Raw genomic sequence first — 14,829 nt, 5'->3', positions numbered from 1 at the left:
ACTCTTAGTTGCGGCATGCATGTGGGATCTAGTCCCCTGACCAGGGATCAAACCCGGGTCCCCTGCACTGGGAGTGCAGAATCTTAACCACTGTGCCGCCAGGGAAGTCCCGATAAACAACGTGTCACTAAGTTAAAATATACCAATAAATTAATATATTTAATAAATTAAAACGTATTAATAAATTAAAGTATGTTCACATTTTAATTTCCTAATAATCTGGTCCGAAAAGGGAAATTGGGAGGTGACACCAGACGTTTGCTGAGAAGTCAGACTAGAGTGAAAAATCGTCTTTACTTAAGGAAATGGGAGAGACATGGATGACAGCGGGAGGGCTCTCCCTAGCAGCCGGTAGTACAGGGGAGGGCCGCCTTCCTGCTGATAAAGCCTGAGGAATGACTCCGTCCTTGCTGAAAAGACCCGGGGTGGGACATGCATCTGTTTCTTGAAGCCACCCGGCACAGCCTGATGCCAGACTCGACCCCAAGCCCCTGCCTCGGGCGCTGTCACCTGCTGCAGGCTGGCTGCCTGGCCCGGGAGTCAGGGGGCTGGGGGTTGGGGGGAACGACACAGAAGTTAACCCACACCCACTCCATCTCGGTACGGGTGGGGCAGCCGTCTCTGAAACTCCCACTCCGGCCACCGCAGCACCTCCTAGAAAGGTTTCTCACCACCTTGCCTAAGTGACCGTTTTAAGGGCTTTAGATTTCCCCTTCTTTTGGGAAGTAAAACTAAAATCGATCATAAGGCGTAAAGAGGCTTCTCCAGGCTGCACAAAGCCATGTCTGAACGCAGATGGGTTGAACGAGGTTGGGGTGTGGGGGCCCCCAATAATCACTTCCCGCTCGGGTGGCCGCCTGCGCTGAAGGTCCTTTGAAGGGGACTGCAGGGTCACAGAAGGACAAGGACTTCTGGGGCTGTCGGTCACCAGGGCTCGCAGTACGTAATGAGCCAACAGTCCCTCAAGGCTGGCCACAAAACCCCCCAGAAGAAAACGTGGGAAGAAACTGAAAAACACGGGTGTTTTCCCATCCTGTGCAGCCTCCTCTAGGTCTTAACTCACTTCAGCTACTGAACTGTTTCATTCCTCCACTAGTGCCCCCTCCTTCGCCCTTCCAGTCTGCTGCCCTCCATGGCCATGGACCACCTGCTTCAAACCGCGGCCACCCCAGGCTCCTGAGCCCCTCACCTCGCTGTACGTTTCCCCTTATCACTCATCACCTAACTGAACTCTACACTTGTTACCTTCACTACTAATTGTCCGTCTAATTGTCCATCGAGAAAGGGTACAACAGCGGAGGCAAAGCGGCTGGGTAAGAAACACACGAGCACCGCGGTGAGACACCCCACGGCCTAACTGGAGGTCTTCACTTCTCAGTGACTGGGGGTGGACAGCCGCTCCATCAGAGCGAGCCCCTGAGACCTCTGGACCTCCTCTCCTGGCTCCGGGCACCTGTTAGGATTCCCTCACCACAGAAGTCTTCCCCCACACTGACGGAGAGAGCTCGGGCTTCCTGGGCAGACTCCCCCAGCTCTGCCCCCAGCTCCCCGGGGGTGGCCTCTTACCTCATGAAGCCCAGGAACACCAACAGGACCAGGCTGACGAGCCACCCAGCCGCGGCAAAGGCCTTGGGCATGGTGAGCGCACCGGTGCCCACGATGAGGTTAAACATATACACCAGTCCGACCTGGAAGCGAGAGAGGTGACATTCGAGCCCAGAAATGAACAAACCTCACCCCCGAACGGCTCCCAAGGGTGACCCTGGGCAACGGCAAAACCGTGGAGGCCGGGAGGCCAGGCCTTAGGCAGGCGAGCAGGTAAGTAGGGAGGGTTCCACCCAGGTTCCAGGGGGGCGGGATCTGCAGCCGGCTGCTGGGAGCCGAACGTGAACACCTGGAAGACGGAAGCCCCGGCTTCCATCAGACTTTTCAAAATGTCTCCGGCGTTGGGTTTGATTCTCCACTTTGGCTGTCATCAGCCCCATCCCCTCATCAGTGTGTATTATTCAGAGCCGTGTCTCAGATGACAGCTCTGGGCTCAACCGGACTGCAGGTTTCCTGAGGACGGGCCGTCACGTCTGGGGTACCCGGCACACGGATCAACCCATAGCGCTGACCCCCCCAAAAATTCCCACTTTTCCAAGGCCACTGAGCGCGTGGCCTGATCCTCCTCTCCGCCCGTTCTTGCCAATGCCCTCCGGGACGCCGCCGTACGTGCTGCTTCCCTTTTCCTGTCCTCTGCCCCGTACTAACTTCAGGGGTTAAAAGAAAAAAAGATCATTCACGTGCCATAAAATTCACCCTTTTCAAGTACACAACCTTGCAGTATTTTCACAAGTTCTGCAACCAGCATCACCATCTAATTCCATTTCATTACCCCACGGAGACACCCCCTACTCAGTGGCAGCCCCTCCCCCTCTCTCCCCTGGCAACCATCCTCCCAGCGGAATTGCTGGGTCACTGACTTCAGGTTTTAAACTTAACTCACACCAACTTGACTCTAGCTCAGCTAATTACAATTATTCCCTTCTCGGGCCCTCCTCGATCATGAAATCCCTTTCGCTGACCTGAAGCCCCTGCCGCCTACAACCCTGTGCACTCCCACTGACCCGCCCTTGTCCTCATCATGACGTCCAGTCCCCCCAAACCCTCCCTACCCAGGCCACCACCTCCACGGTGGCCTCACTGACAATCGGCTGGTTGCTCAAAGCCCACACTGCCCCGAGCTCCCCACACCTTCCCCGTTCTAACCTCTCCAGCCCCCAGCCTCAGAGACGACCTGGCACCCACCTCCTCGACTCCCTAATAGGAAGCCGCTGAAGGCTCCTGGAATTTTTAAAAAATTCTAACTGTGAGTCCCCCTAACAGATGGCCTCTTCAGCTGTGGTCCAGCAGCAACAGATTCTCTTTACTCCTCCGCGTGGACTTGCGAGTATTTCCTACGCACGTAAAGGCTCCAAACCTCCGTCTCCAAGTCCCAGACCCACAGCTCCCATCTCTCCCAGGTGAAGGCTGCACCTCCAACGCTACGGAGGAGACGGAGACCGTCTGACATGCGCTCCCCCAAGCCTCACTCCTTCCGAGCTCAGAAGTCAGTGTGGGCCTCCCCTCTGCCCCCCTCCCCATGTCTGGGGGAGCACGGCTGCTTCCTCTTCCCTGACAGGCTCAGCCCTGCATCTGAGCTGGGCTCAGCTCTCTCTGGAATCCTCTCCTCCTCCTAGCTCTCTCCCCCTCTCACTGCGAACGCTCTTGACACCTTTAAAATGTTGCCCTCTCACTTTCCCTCAGCCCAACTCCTTGAAGGAGCAACCTATATCCTCCGCCTTCATTTCCAACTTCCTCTAGTTTGTGGTTTCCATCCCCAGAACTCTTTTGAAACTGCATTCTTAAAAATCACCAATGACCCCTATTTGCCAAATCCAGCGGCTTTCTTAGACTTAGTCTTTCTCGCCCTTCTGACGTCAGTGGTCTCTCTTTCTCTCTGCGTTTCTTTTCCTCAGCAACATCATTCAATCCCAAGGCTTTAACCATCATGGCGGACGGTATTTCTCTTAGTGCAAGGCTTTCTGCAGACCTCAAATCCAACTGCCTGCTGGTCACCTCCACCTGGACACCCCAGCGTGGCCTCAGCTCCCCGCTTCCCCTCCATATCCCAGGGCTGGTGATTTTATTTCTGAAGAGTCTTTTGTGGGTGCCTCTGGCTCCTATTCCATTTACAATTCAAGTGAACCATTTCTGGCCTGGCCTATGACAGCAGGTTCCTAACGGGTCTCCCTCTACTCCACTCAACTGGCCTGGCCTATGACAGCAGGTTCCTAACGGGTCTCCCTCTACTCCACTCAACTGGCTAACTTACAGTTTGCTTTACCACTTGTTTCTGGTCATGAGAAGACAAACACCAGAAATACCTATCCATCGCTCGTTTTCACTTCCCCTTTCTGAGAAATACGCACTTTTCTGTATTTAATTTTTTTTCCAAGATGACCACGTGCTGCATTCTTAATCAGAAACACACAAATTAGGGCCCATTCTCAGACCAGCCTCAGTCAGATCTAAAAAACAAGACGAAACAGAGATAGGGAGCAACAGCTACCATTCTGGGGCCCTTGACTGGGAGGGACAGGATTCCGGGCAGGTGCCGACTGGCCATGTGAGTGCTGGACAAACGGGAGGGCGTCCTGTAGAGAGGGAACAGCTCTGCCCAGAGCCCACGTATACTTGACACAGGGCACCAAGCCCTTGTGCCTCCCACCCAGCCCCTCAACTCCCACCCACCACAAGGGGCCCATTCAAATGCTTGTCCCACCATAAAGCCCTTCCCAGTCTCCCGAACCCATCTTGCTCCCCCTCTCAAAGCCCTGGAGCAAAAACACTTCTTACGCCATAGTTTGGGTTTTTTGTTTTTTTTTTTTCCTAGTTTGGGTTTTTGATGTTGATGTGTTTATCTTTTCCCCACTATTAAATCTGAGGCTCGCTGCGGTCACAGCCTGCAACTCACTTCTCTCTACATTTCTTGGGGCACCTGGCACACGGCCTCAAGATGGGGGCCCTCAATGGCTCTGGCTCAGGTCCTCTCTGCCGTGAACCTGACAGTCTTCGGCCCCTTTTAAACGTCACGGTCTCACTCTGATCCCCCAGGAGATCCCAGAAGGATTAAGACAAGTTTGAATCGTCTTCCTCTAGCTCCTGACTGGATCACAAAACCGTGATGAGGTTGCCCTGCCGGGAGTCTTGGCCCAGGGTGATGTTATGAGAATAAATGTGAGGGTGACAGCTGGCCTTCTGAACTGACTTTTCACAAATGGGAACGTCTACAAACTAACTTTGCCTTTTGTTGGGTTTAACTTCGATCACTGGCGCTCTGAGGCGAGTACATCCAGGCGTGGGCTCGTTTGCTCACTTACTGCACAGCCACCGAGAGCCTTCCACGGTCCTGGCCCTGTGCTCAGAGCCCAGGGAATGACAGTGAGCAAGACGGACAGGAGGACACAGACAAGAAGACAAACGATGATTACCGCCTCGGAGAGGCGCTCTGAAGGAAAGAAGGGGCTCCGTGACAAAGAACAGTGGGTCAGCACTTCAAGCAGAGGACGGCCTCGTGGTGACATTCAAGCCGGGACCTGAGGGCCGAGCAGGAGCCACCCAGGGAAAGGGCCAGGGAAGACACTGGCAGGTAGGAAGGCCTAAGGTGGGAGAGGGGGAGGGATTTCCCAGGAACTCTGAGGCCAGCGTGGCTGCAGGCGGACTCCCGGGCCCTGGCGCACGGGACAGGGAGTTCGACGTCACAGGCAGGGTTGTAAGCAGGACGCTAAGAGGCCAGGCCCTGATCGATGACCTAACGTCTGATCTCCCGGCAGCTTTGTTCTCTGCGTATCGCTTTTATAAGCTGTAACACTCTGAAGGGCAGAACCTTACTTCTTTATGGAAAACAGCCCCAGTGATGGGCGCGTGACAGAAGTTAAGAGAAAGCAAAGAGGCCTAAGAAAGTGATGGTTCTCAGCCAAAAGTTTTATGGGGATGGGACTTCCCTGGCGGTCCAGTGGTTAGGACTCTGCGCTTTCACTGCAGGAGGCATGGGTTCGATCCCCGGTCAGGGAAATAAGATCCCGCAAGCCGCGGGGCGCGGCCAAAAAAAAAAAAAAGTTTTATGGGGAAATTAAGTAGTACAAGAAGCATCTGTGAATTCAGGGATGCCTGAAAGTCTTGGGATGGGAAAGTCAAGGGTCTACTGTCAAGCAGTGTTTCTCAGCCTGAGTGCTGCTGACACCTGGGGCCAGCTCACTCTGTACTGTGGGCCTGTTCTGTGGATTGTAGGATGTTTAGCAGCATCCCTGGCCTGTACCCACTAGATTCCAGTACCCCCCACCTTGCCCTTGTGTTGTGATGGTCACACCGTCTCCAGACATTGCCAAATGTCCCCTGGGAGGCAAGACTGCCACCAGCTGAGAACCACGGCCGATAAAGATGCAGTGAAATAAACACTCCCAATGGAAACTTCAAATAAAGCTCAGTGAAAAAGACCCTTTACGAACGTGACAAGGAAGTGAATTAGGGATCAACTACTGGAAGTTCGGAGCAGAAATGAGTCATCACATTTGTCTTGGGCTGTTGCTATGTTCTAGTTCTGAGGCAAGCACTCCGGGCCTGGTGGTACTGCAGGGAATCCCATAGGGAAACATACGGCTTCTCCACCTTCCTGGCCGGAGTCAAACCCTCCTTACTTTCAGTAACGGGGATCAGTAGGGACCAATACCAAGGAGAAGAGCACGACGCAGGAAGCAGACCTGAGCTGAGCCACAGGCCGGGTGGAAGGCAGCTGTGACACAGAAGGAAACGGGGGAGTGAACTGCTCTTCTGTTTGTTAGGGGACAGTTCTGTGGGGACAGCCTGCAGGGAGGCATGACCAAAAGTGGTGAAATAGAACCCTGCTGTGGTCTCAACAAAGAAGGCTATGCAAACCGAGCTTCCTCCTGTTCTGGACTCTTCCCCTGTGGCTGAAGTGCAGAAGACACAGTCCCTGTCCCTTGGGGTGGCTGACCCGCTCCCCTGTGCTCGAGGGGGTTCAGTGCAGCGTTCCCACAGGTATGCATGAGGCAGGGGTCACGGGCACCTTTCAACGGCTTCCCCAACGACAGCTGTCAAAGGAAACAGAAGGTGGCAGAGATGTGGAAGCAACAACTAGGGTTTCAGGCCGGGACACAAGCCCTCTTTCCTTTGAAAGCACCCGCATCGATCTTCCGCGAGACTGGCCGGCGGAAGGCAGCCTCGGCAGTCATCCTTATGTAGCCAGTGACCCCCTTCTTCCTCTATTTTGATCACACGACCCCTTCAGTCCCGAGCCACTCGTGGTCCCCATAAATGGGGAAACAGACACGCCTGTTCTGAGATCACTTATGGGGGGGATGCACGGGCCTAAACCATGCTCCTGCGTCCGGCACTATCCTTGAGAGAGTTTGTCATCCGCGTCCCCTGCGAGGCTCGTCTGCCCATCACACACACACAGTTTATGCAGAAGAATGCGGGCTAAGGCAAACACCCCTGACACCCAGGAGGGGCAAGAACTCCCAACAGGGCACCGCAGAGGTAGGGAGAGGCTCGGTGCTGGGAATGACCGGGTTATGGGCTGATGCACCGCTCAGGGTCACGGTCTCCCAAGGCAGGCAGAGCAGGTTCCGCCCACATCGTACCGGGCAGCATGTGCGGTAAAGTCCATTCTGCAGCCTCTCTGGGCTCAGTGGGTGGTGCACCTCACACCCTTCTCCTGGTCTCACAGGGGATCAAGAACCATTCTTGCAGGATGGCAGAGTTAAGGAAACCTCAGGCAAGAGGTGTGTTCTTGGCTCAAACCGAGACCACTGATCCTGGTTAATGCCACCTCATCCTTAGCACCATCCACCTTCCCCCTGCCCCTCTCTTCACCAGCAGGATAAGAGAATACGAGCAGTTGTTTACGGCCAGCGCCCAGAGTCGCCCTTGAACACATGCCTCAGACAAAACCAAACACATAGGAAATGGAGGCAAAAATTAAAAAAAGCAGAACCCGCTGAGACTTTTAGGTCTCACTGCCCCATTTCCTGTGGGCACTGCTGATATGTGAAATTACTGAACAGCTGGAGGCACGAGAAAAGTGGGCACATCAAAGGTTTTCCTTCCCAGCACTCAGCTACAGAAATAACTCACTTCCTCGCCTCTCAGCTTACAGATGTTGTAAGATGACGCAGGAACCGTGGTGACTTTCATGGACAGCGTCATGGACATGTCGTTGCTGATACCAAGAGGAGGCTGTGAGCTGTTATGCAATTCCACTAATGAGAGGGGCACGACCTGATTCATTCCAAGGTTCAAGAAAGACTTCCCGGACTTCTCTGGTGGTGCAGTGGTTAAGAATCCACCTGCTAATGCAGGGGACACGGGTTCGAGCCCTGGTCCGGGAGGATCCCACATGCCGCGGATCAACTAAGCCCGCGCACCACAGCTACTGAGCCTGCGCTCTAGAGCCCTCAAGCCACAACTACTCAAGCCCACGCACCTCGAGCCCATGCTCTGCAACAAGAGAAGCCACCGCAATGAGAAGCCCGTGCACCGCAACGAAGAGAAGCCCCCGCTCGCCGCAACTAGAGAAAGCCTGCGCACAGCAACGAAGATCCAACGCAGCCAAAAATAAATACATTTATTTAAAAAAAAAAGGAAAGACTTCCCTGATAAATTATTCAGGTGAAGAAGGCTCCCTTGGAGCCACACACAAATGGCACAGACCCAGCAGGAGGACCCCAGTGTGAGGGTTTTTGCCAGATGTTCTCAGAGGTGCTTCCTTATGCATCACACCACAGCTCTAGAGTCTATGAAGCTGGCAGAAACAGAGCATGGATCCCCAGGCAGGTGCAGAGCAGGGCAGCTGTTGAAGGTTAGGTACTTTCTAGAAAGAGGCCTCTTGCTACTTAAGGCAGTGCTGCCTTTCTCTGGGATACTTGGCAGCAACATGAATCAATCATTTGATTATTCCGGTCCTCCAGCTACTCATCCAAGCAAGGATTCCGTGATGTAACCATGACCATCTTATATTACACAAAGAAGATAAACTGAGTGTACGTGAGAGGGGTGGGGGTAAAGCAGACCCAAGACAGTGAGAAATCAATCATTCTAGTTGTCCTAGTTACAGACTCCACCCAACGGCAATTGAAGGTCTCTGTATGCTTTCTCTGCCTCTTACACCATCCAAGACTATAAAAGTTGTGCAACTTAAAATTCAGCTGAGAACCGCAGTGGTTTAAACTGCTGAGGGGAGCAGAACCCAGAGTCGACAGCCGACAGCCTTCATCCATCTGAACTGGCCTCAGTTTGCAACTGCTAGCAGCCCTGAGACAAAAATAACGAGGGAGCAAGTCCGGTTTCCTTTCTTGACCACTCTCTGATCAACAAGTGAAGAGTGAACAAACGTGACTCAACATACATTCACCGTGGCTGCTGCTGAATGGGGTTCCCAGACCGCGGCTATGAAAGCCGCTGGACTCACAAGTACAGTCCACAGGAAGCAGTGTGCTTCTCCAGAAGCCAAGGGCACTGATGTGGGCAAAACAGCTCCAAACGTAAAACTCACATAGGGAGAATAGAGCTCCCCGGGCTCTGTGATTTCACCCGCCATTTCCAAAAGCGAGGAAGGGTCCGTTGGCTGCCAAGGTTCCTTCCGTGCAGGGGCGGCGGCGGCCGCGGCTCCCTAGGAAAAAAACAGACTTCAGCTTTCTGATGGACCTAGACGCGGGCGGAGGGATGTCTACAGAGCCACCCCCTCCCTGTCCTTTAATCACAGCCACTTATGGCCTTATCTGTCAAAAGAGAGCCCGGAGGGAAGGACCTCCCTGTATGATGACACCTGGGTGGTTTCTTCTAACTTTTTCCTGCCTGTGCAGGGCATGTATTCATTACCGCTCAGACTCCAAGTGATTTAAGGGGCCTCAGACGCCACTAAGAGTCACCCACCACAAGGGTCCCCTTTACCCACTCTGGTTATCCCCCATATCATGCCAGGAACAGCGAGCTCACTACCACACAGGGAAGCCAAGCAACTGTCTGCCTCCTCCGCCTAGAGCAAGGGGCTGGGGGCTTTCCTAGGTCGCCCCCCAACCCAACTCCTTGCCCCAGAGCCTCTCCTTCTTAACGGGGCCTCCACGTCTCCCAATCTGCCTTAGGGCTCTCCAGCCTCCCCCTCTTCCCAAGAGGCCCTCTCCGAGCCTCTCCCCCATTTCTTCCTCCCTCCTGGAGGAGCCCCGAGTCTGGCACGACCCCACTCCATCCCACCCTCCCGCTCCGACACCTGCAGCGAAGCTTGCTCCCGCTGCCGCGGCCAATGTCTCCGACCCGGGGTTGCTGCCGGCGACAGCCGTCCCGCACCAGCGCCGGCAGCACGCATGCGCCCGCGCCGGGAGCCCACCTTTTTTGTGCGCGCCTCGGGCGGGGCGCACGGCGCTGATTGGGCGCCTCGCGGAGGCGGGACCGGGATTAGGCCCCGGCGGCTGCCGTCTGCGTGGCGGAAGTGGGCGGGGTTCGCTCCCACGCGCATGCGGGAGGGGCGGCCGCCTGCCAGGTGGGAAAGCGGGGTAGGTTGGAAGGGGTGGATCACACCTGCTGGGGACACGTTCGTCGGCGAGGAGCGGGTGTGAACTTGGCCGTCGCGGGACCCCAGTGGTTGTGGGGGTTCGAGAAGAGTAGCCTGTAACTCCTCACAAAGAGGAGGGGATTGAGGCCTTAAGCCTGCCTCACCCAAGAGTGGCCAGGGAGGCCCCGATGGCTTGGGGGGCAGGAAGAGGGAGAACCCGAGCCCGGGGGGGTGGTCGCTGGGTAAAGGGGTTGGAAATAGGTTTAAGACAGGGCTGAGAAGTAACCGTGGGGCGGAGTCTCAGAACTGGGGCGAGTGATGGCAGTTTTGGTGATGAGTCTTGGTGCTTGAGTGTGGGGCATCGAGCTTCTGGGTGATGGGGCTGAAGGGACTGGCAGAAAAAGCAGCCCATATTTGGCCCCTTGAGATGCGAGCCCAGGATTGTTTAATCATCTTTCACCAGCCGTGTTCCCTTTCTTGCAAAGGGTTTAAAGTCCGTGTTCTCTGAAGTGTTTGGAAAGGAAGAAGGACAGAGGCTCTTCTGACAGCTTAGCCCCAGGAGGCGTTTAGTGAACTGAGAGCCGGGGCTCCCACCCTAAGTGGGAGGAAACTCAGGTGCTGAAATCTTTGCCCTCCCACCCGCAGGCTGCTACCATGAGGTTAAATCAGAACATCTTGCTGCTGGGAAAGAAGGTGGTGCTGGTACCCTACACCCCAGAGCATGTGCCTAGGTAACCATTCCCCTGACATGGGGTGCAAGCCAGCTCTCCAAGGGGCAGCGAGGAGGGTGAGCCTGACTTAACCCCAATCTCAGAGGCTGTTTTCTCTGAGAAGGAGAAACATTGGTGTGAGAAGTAATTGCATACGGGGAAAAGTGAAAACTGAAACAGAGGGCTGTGACCTCCCTGGAAGAAGTCATCCATCCCCCTGTTTCTCCCTCCCATCCCCTCAGCTTCCTTTCTGGCCTTTCAGCCGGGAATTCTTTTATGTAAACTGCATGTGTGCAAGAAAAAAAAGATACTGTCTTCTAATTATAAATGAGTGCCATTCCTCTGGTGCCAGTAAATGGGCTCAGTTCTTGGAAACTAAATGTTAGCTTGTCATAAAACTGAGCAGGTGGGTCGTCGTGATGTCTACTGCTTGGAAAGGGCAGGACCAAGTCGCAGGGTGGGACTGTCGTGGGCCAGGTGACGAATGTCTGGTAGACAGGGATACTGGTGCTGTAGGCGTGTGTTCTCTACTTGTGGTCTTCCGTTTGGGGGTTCCTGGTGCCTGGCCTTTGTGGAGATCTGTCCAGCCTTCTCTGCTGAGTTTGGCTTGCCAGGACCTCCCCTGGGGAATTTGAGGAATGCTGCTCCCCCGCACTGACCCCTGAGATAGGAGAGGAGGCTGGATGGATAGAACTGCCTCCTGCGGTTCTCTTTAGGACTAGCCTGCCTCTAGTTCTTGGGCCTGTGGCCTTCTACCATAGGAGCCATTATAACTCTTTCTTGGGGTTCTTCTCTAACCCTCTGTGAGCCCTGGGGGGGGGTTCTCCCCTCAGCCATCCATTTCTTCATCTCATAAAGCGTCAGACTTAGGCTTCTCAATTTGTCCTGCCTGCCAAAGGCCAACCCTCCGTCCCCGCAGGTACCACGAGTGGATGAAATCAGAGGAGCTGCGGCGTTTGACAGCCTCCGAGCCGCTGACCCTGGAGCAGGAGTATGTGATGCAGTGCAGCTGGCAGGAAGATGCAGACAGTGAGAAGTGGAGGCCCCGGGCTGTGCCGGTCACGGGAGGGCTGATTCCAGAGGCCTTACCGGGTTCCCACCCTTTACCGTTCCTAGCTGGAGCCCAGCTGGAGCCACAGAAAGTTTGCAAAAAATACTTGGTGAAAAGCTTAGGAGGTGCCTGAAGCCCTCAGACTGCGACGCCCCCTGAAGCAAGTCCCTGTGGCTGACGCTTCCGTCCTCTTCCCCACTCCCTGCACCAGGCGTGAAGGGATTTAGAGAAAGGAAAGCATTTGGGGCTCTGGCTGTAAATCGAGGCCCTGCCCCTTGTGCCCCTTGCCGCAAGCCCCGTGTGGTTCGTGCTCTGAGAATACAGTTGCTGTTTGCAGAAGGCCATCGTCTCCTGCATGAGGCCGATTTAGGCTTTGTAATCAGCTGAAGGAAGTGCTGGCTCCCTTTTCCTGCCCGACTCAGAGACAGTGGTAGTTCTCTGCAGTTCTCTGGCTCGGGTAGGAAGACTGGCCTCCCTGCACTCCTTTGGGGAGTGTAGGTGATAATCCCGTCACCTCCTTCCTCAGAGTGTACCTTCATCGTGCTGGATGCAGAGAAGTGGCAGGCCCAGCTAGGCACCAGCGAAGAAAGCTGCATGGTGGGAGATGTGAACCTCTTCCTCACGGATCTAGGGGACCCCACCTTGGGGGAGATTGAGGTCATGATTGCAGGTTTGTTCCACCGGGCCCTGCCCTCCATCCCTCTGGTCCTCAGATCCGCTGAACCTGAAGCCACCGAGGCTGTGTAGGGCACTCAGAGAGCTCCATGGGCAGCTCCGGCCTTGGTGAGCCCAGCACCTGGCTGGGCAGACTGTCACTCGGCACCCTGTTAGCCTTGTGGCTCACCCCTGGTAGTTCATTTTATTCCCATCTTATGCTTAGGTGTGAACTTAACCTTTGGTTTTAGGGTCTTCAAACTGCAGTCTGCCCCATCCTTGGGGTGGACTGGGGACCCTCCCAAAATAAACGATCTTCTCTGGAGCATCTCCCCATGCCGTGGGAGGAGCCCCTCCAGTTTCTGTGTCCATCAGGGTCCTCGGCCTCTTTCTAAGGGGCCGTGTGACAGCACACTGAGCCGAAGGGGTCAGTTTTGGGGTCAGGTTGCTGGGTGCCTCTAAGCTGTGCGACCCCGGGCGAGTCACTTAACTTCTCTGGGCCTCTGTCTCCTCATCTGCAGAATGGTACCCATATCTGCGAACCTCCTAGGGTTGCGAGGGTGACGTGAGCCGGGCACGCACTGTCAGTGACTGTTGTCATTCCTCCTAGAGCCCAGCTGCAGGGGCCAGGGCTTGGGCACCGAGGCCGTCCTCGTGATGATGTCTTACGGTAAGGAAGGCCGAGCAGGCTATGTTGGGGACAAGTGGCCAGGCCCCGGGAGAAGGCAAGGGCGTGTTGGGAGGGAGCGTTCGGGCCTGAGGGTGGAAGCCAGTGACAGGCGCTTCCATCGCAGGCTGGGACAGGAGGGGCCGAGGGTGCTGGGGAGGTGGGGGAGGGCTTCATCCTGCAGCTCATCCCTCTCTAATCTCTTCTGGGAGGAGTGACCAAGCTAGGTCTGACCAAGTTTGAGGCTAAAATTGGGCAAGGAAATGAACCGAGCATGCAGCTGTTCCGGAAGCTTCACTTTGAGCAGGTGAGGACGGTGCCAGCGCGAGGGTGAGGCCTGGGTCTGGGCGGGCCCAGTGGTGCTAGGACTTGGGCCTGTACCTTAGCCGGCCCTGCTCTGTCTGGATCACGTAGGTGGCTGTGAGCAGTGTCTTCCAGGAGGTGACGCTCAGACTGACGATGAGTGAGCGGGAGCGGCAGTGGCTTCTCGAGCAGACCAGCCATGTGGAAGAGAAGCCCTACAGAGCTGGGGCGTCGGAGCGCTGCTGACAGCCGGCCTTGCGGACCAGCCACCCTGTGTGGATGGGGGTGCGAGACCAGAGCGCTGCAGCAGGCACACAGAGGGGGCCTATGGGGCAGACTGCTCTGGCCTTGCTGCAGCCTGGGACTCTCCTCTTGGGGCCCTTCAGACTCCGGGCTGGACTTGCCTCGGCCTCCCTCTGGCTGGCCTTGTGGCCGAGCCACTCCAGGGCCAGCCCCTCCTCCTGGCCAAACCTGGACTCAGACTCTTGGAATCTGGAGTGGATGGCATGAATCCACGGGAAGAGGCAGGGTGGAGGTGGAGACGAGGGGGCGCCTGGTGAATGGGCAGGACCTCCCTTTCCCCCGGAGGGCCAGAGGGGCCACCGAGGCTCTGGCCGGGAGTAAAGCGCACTGCACACTGCACGCAGCTTGCCCTGTTCTCTCACTGGGCCCGTGTGGAGGTGAGCTGCCAGGAGGGCCAGCCTGCGGCATCTGGTCCGGCGTCGTAGGGACGGGGGAGGGGTAGCTCGGTCGTCTGTCATCCAGCAGAAGCAGGTGGGTGTGACCCCGGGAGGTCTGGAAATAAATGAGCTCGGCCTTGAAGGACGGACAGGTGGCTTGGAAAGTGGGCGAGTGTCCTTGCTCCTTCCTCTTTGGAGCCAGTTTTGAGGGTGCAGTAGGTTAGTTTCGGATGCAGCTGCATGTGGCTGGAGTACCCCCCCCTGCCGAGGAAGCTCCGGGCCTCCTCAGTTGCAGGGTGTCCTCCCGAGGGCACCTGCGTCCTCGCTCTCCGGGCCTCTGCCTCTGGGAGCAGCTGCACCCGCGAAGGCCACTAGGGGGTGCCAGAGGCACAAGTTCGGATGACTAGGCTGCTTGGCAACCGGGGCTTAACGGGCAGCGCCGGGCCGGGGCTCCCCACCTCACAGCGAGGGGGACACCCTTTGACTTCTAACCCCGTCTCATGCCCTGTCGTAATCAGGGGTGGCCGTCAAGAAAAGTCAGGCGTGTTTCAAAACACAATTGGACAAGAGACTCTTGAGGGCACCTAGGACATTTTCAAGGGGGGGAAATGGTCCCAGGCAAGTTGAGGCACTCGCCCAAGGCCCCAGAGCTTTTGACGGCAGAGCCAGGA

General features: G+C 55.9%; 2 protein-coding genes across 3 annotated transcripts in view; one reads left to right on the top strand and one right to left on the bottom strand.

Moving 5' to 3' along the window:
• SLC38A12 (solute carrier family 38 member 12) overlaps positions 1-9,895 on the bottom strand; it is a 57,790-nt gene extending 47,895 nt beyond the window's left edge. For both annotated transcript variants that reach the window (XM_024760836.1, XM_024760837.1), the window contains exons 1-3: positions 9,812-9,895; positions 9,098-9,214; positions 1,567-1,688 (exon numbers count right to left, since the gene is read on the bottom strand). In XM_024760836.1, coding sequence (XP_024616604.1) covers positions 1,567-1,688; positions 9,098-9,142 — 167 coding nt within the window. In that variant the 5' untranslated portion in view covers positions 9,143-9,214; positions 9,812-9,895. The remainder of the gene's footprint in view (positions 1-1,566; positions 1,689-9,097; positions 9,215-9,811) is intronic.
• Positions 9,896-10,050: 155 nt separating this feature from the next.
• On the top strand, positions 10,051-14,120 carry NAT9 (N-acetyltransferase 9). The gene is made up of 7 exons (XM_024760880.1): positions 10,051-10,094; positions 10,739-10,824; positions 11,723-11,832; positions 12,381-12,524; positions 13,119-13,178; positions 13,388-13,482; positions 13,590-14,120. The coding sequence occupies exons 1-7, from the start codon at positions 10,056-10,058 to the stop codon at positions 13,722-13,724; spliced, it is 669 nt and encodes a 222-aa protein (XP_024616648.1). The 5' UTR covers positions 10,051-10,055; the 3' UTR covers positions 13,725-14,120.
• The last annotated feature ends 709 nt before the right edge of the window (positions 14,121-14,829 follow it).

The sequence above is a fragment of the Neophocaena asiaeorientalis genome, unplaced genomic scaffold (assembly GCF_003031525.2).
Source record: "Neophocaena asiaeorientalis asiaeorientalis breed wild unplaced genomic scaffold, Neophocaena_asiaeorientalis_V1.1 scaffold30, whole genome shotgun sequence".
In the NCBI taxonomy this organism is placed as follows: Eukaryota; Metazoa; Chordata; class Mammalia; order Artiodactyla; family Phocoenidae; genus Neophocaena; species Neophocaena asiaeorientalis.
Note: the sequence above shows the minus strand (reverse complement) of the source record. Positions and strands in the feature narration are given on the sequence as shown.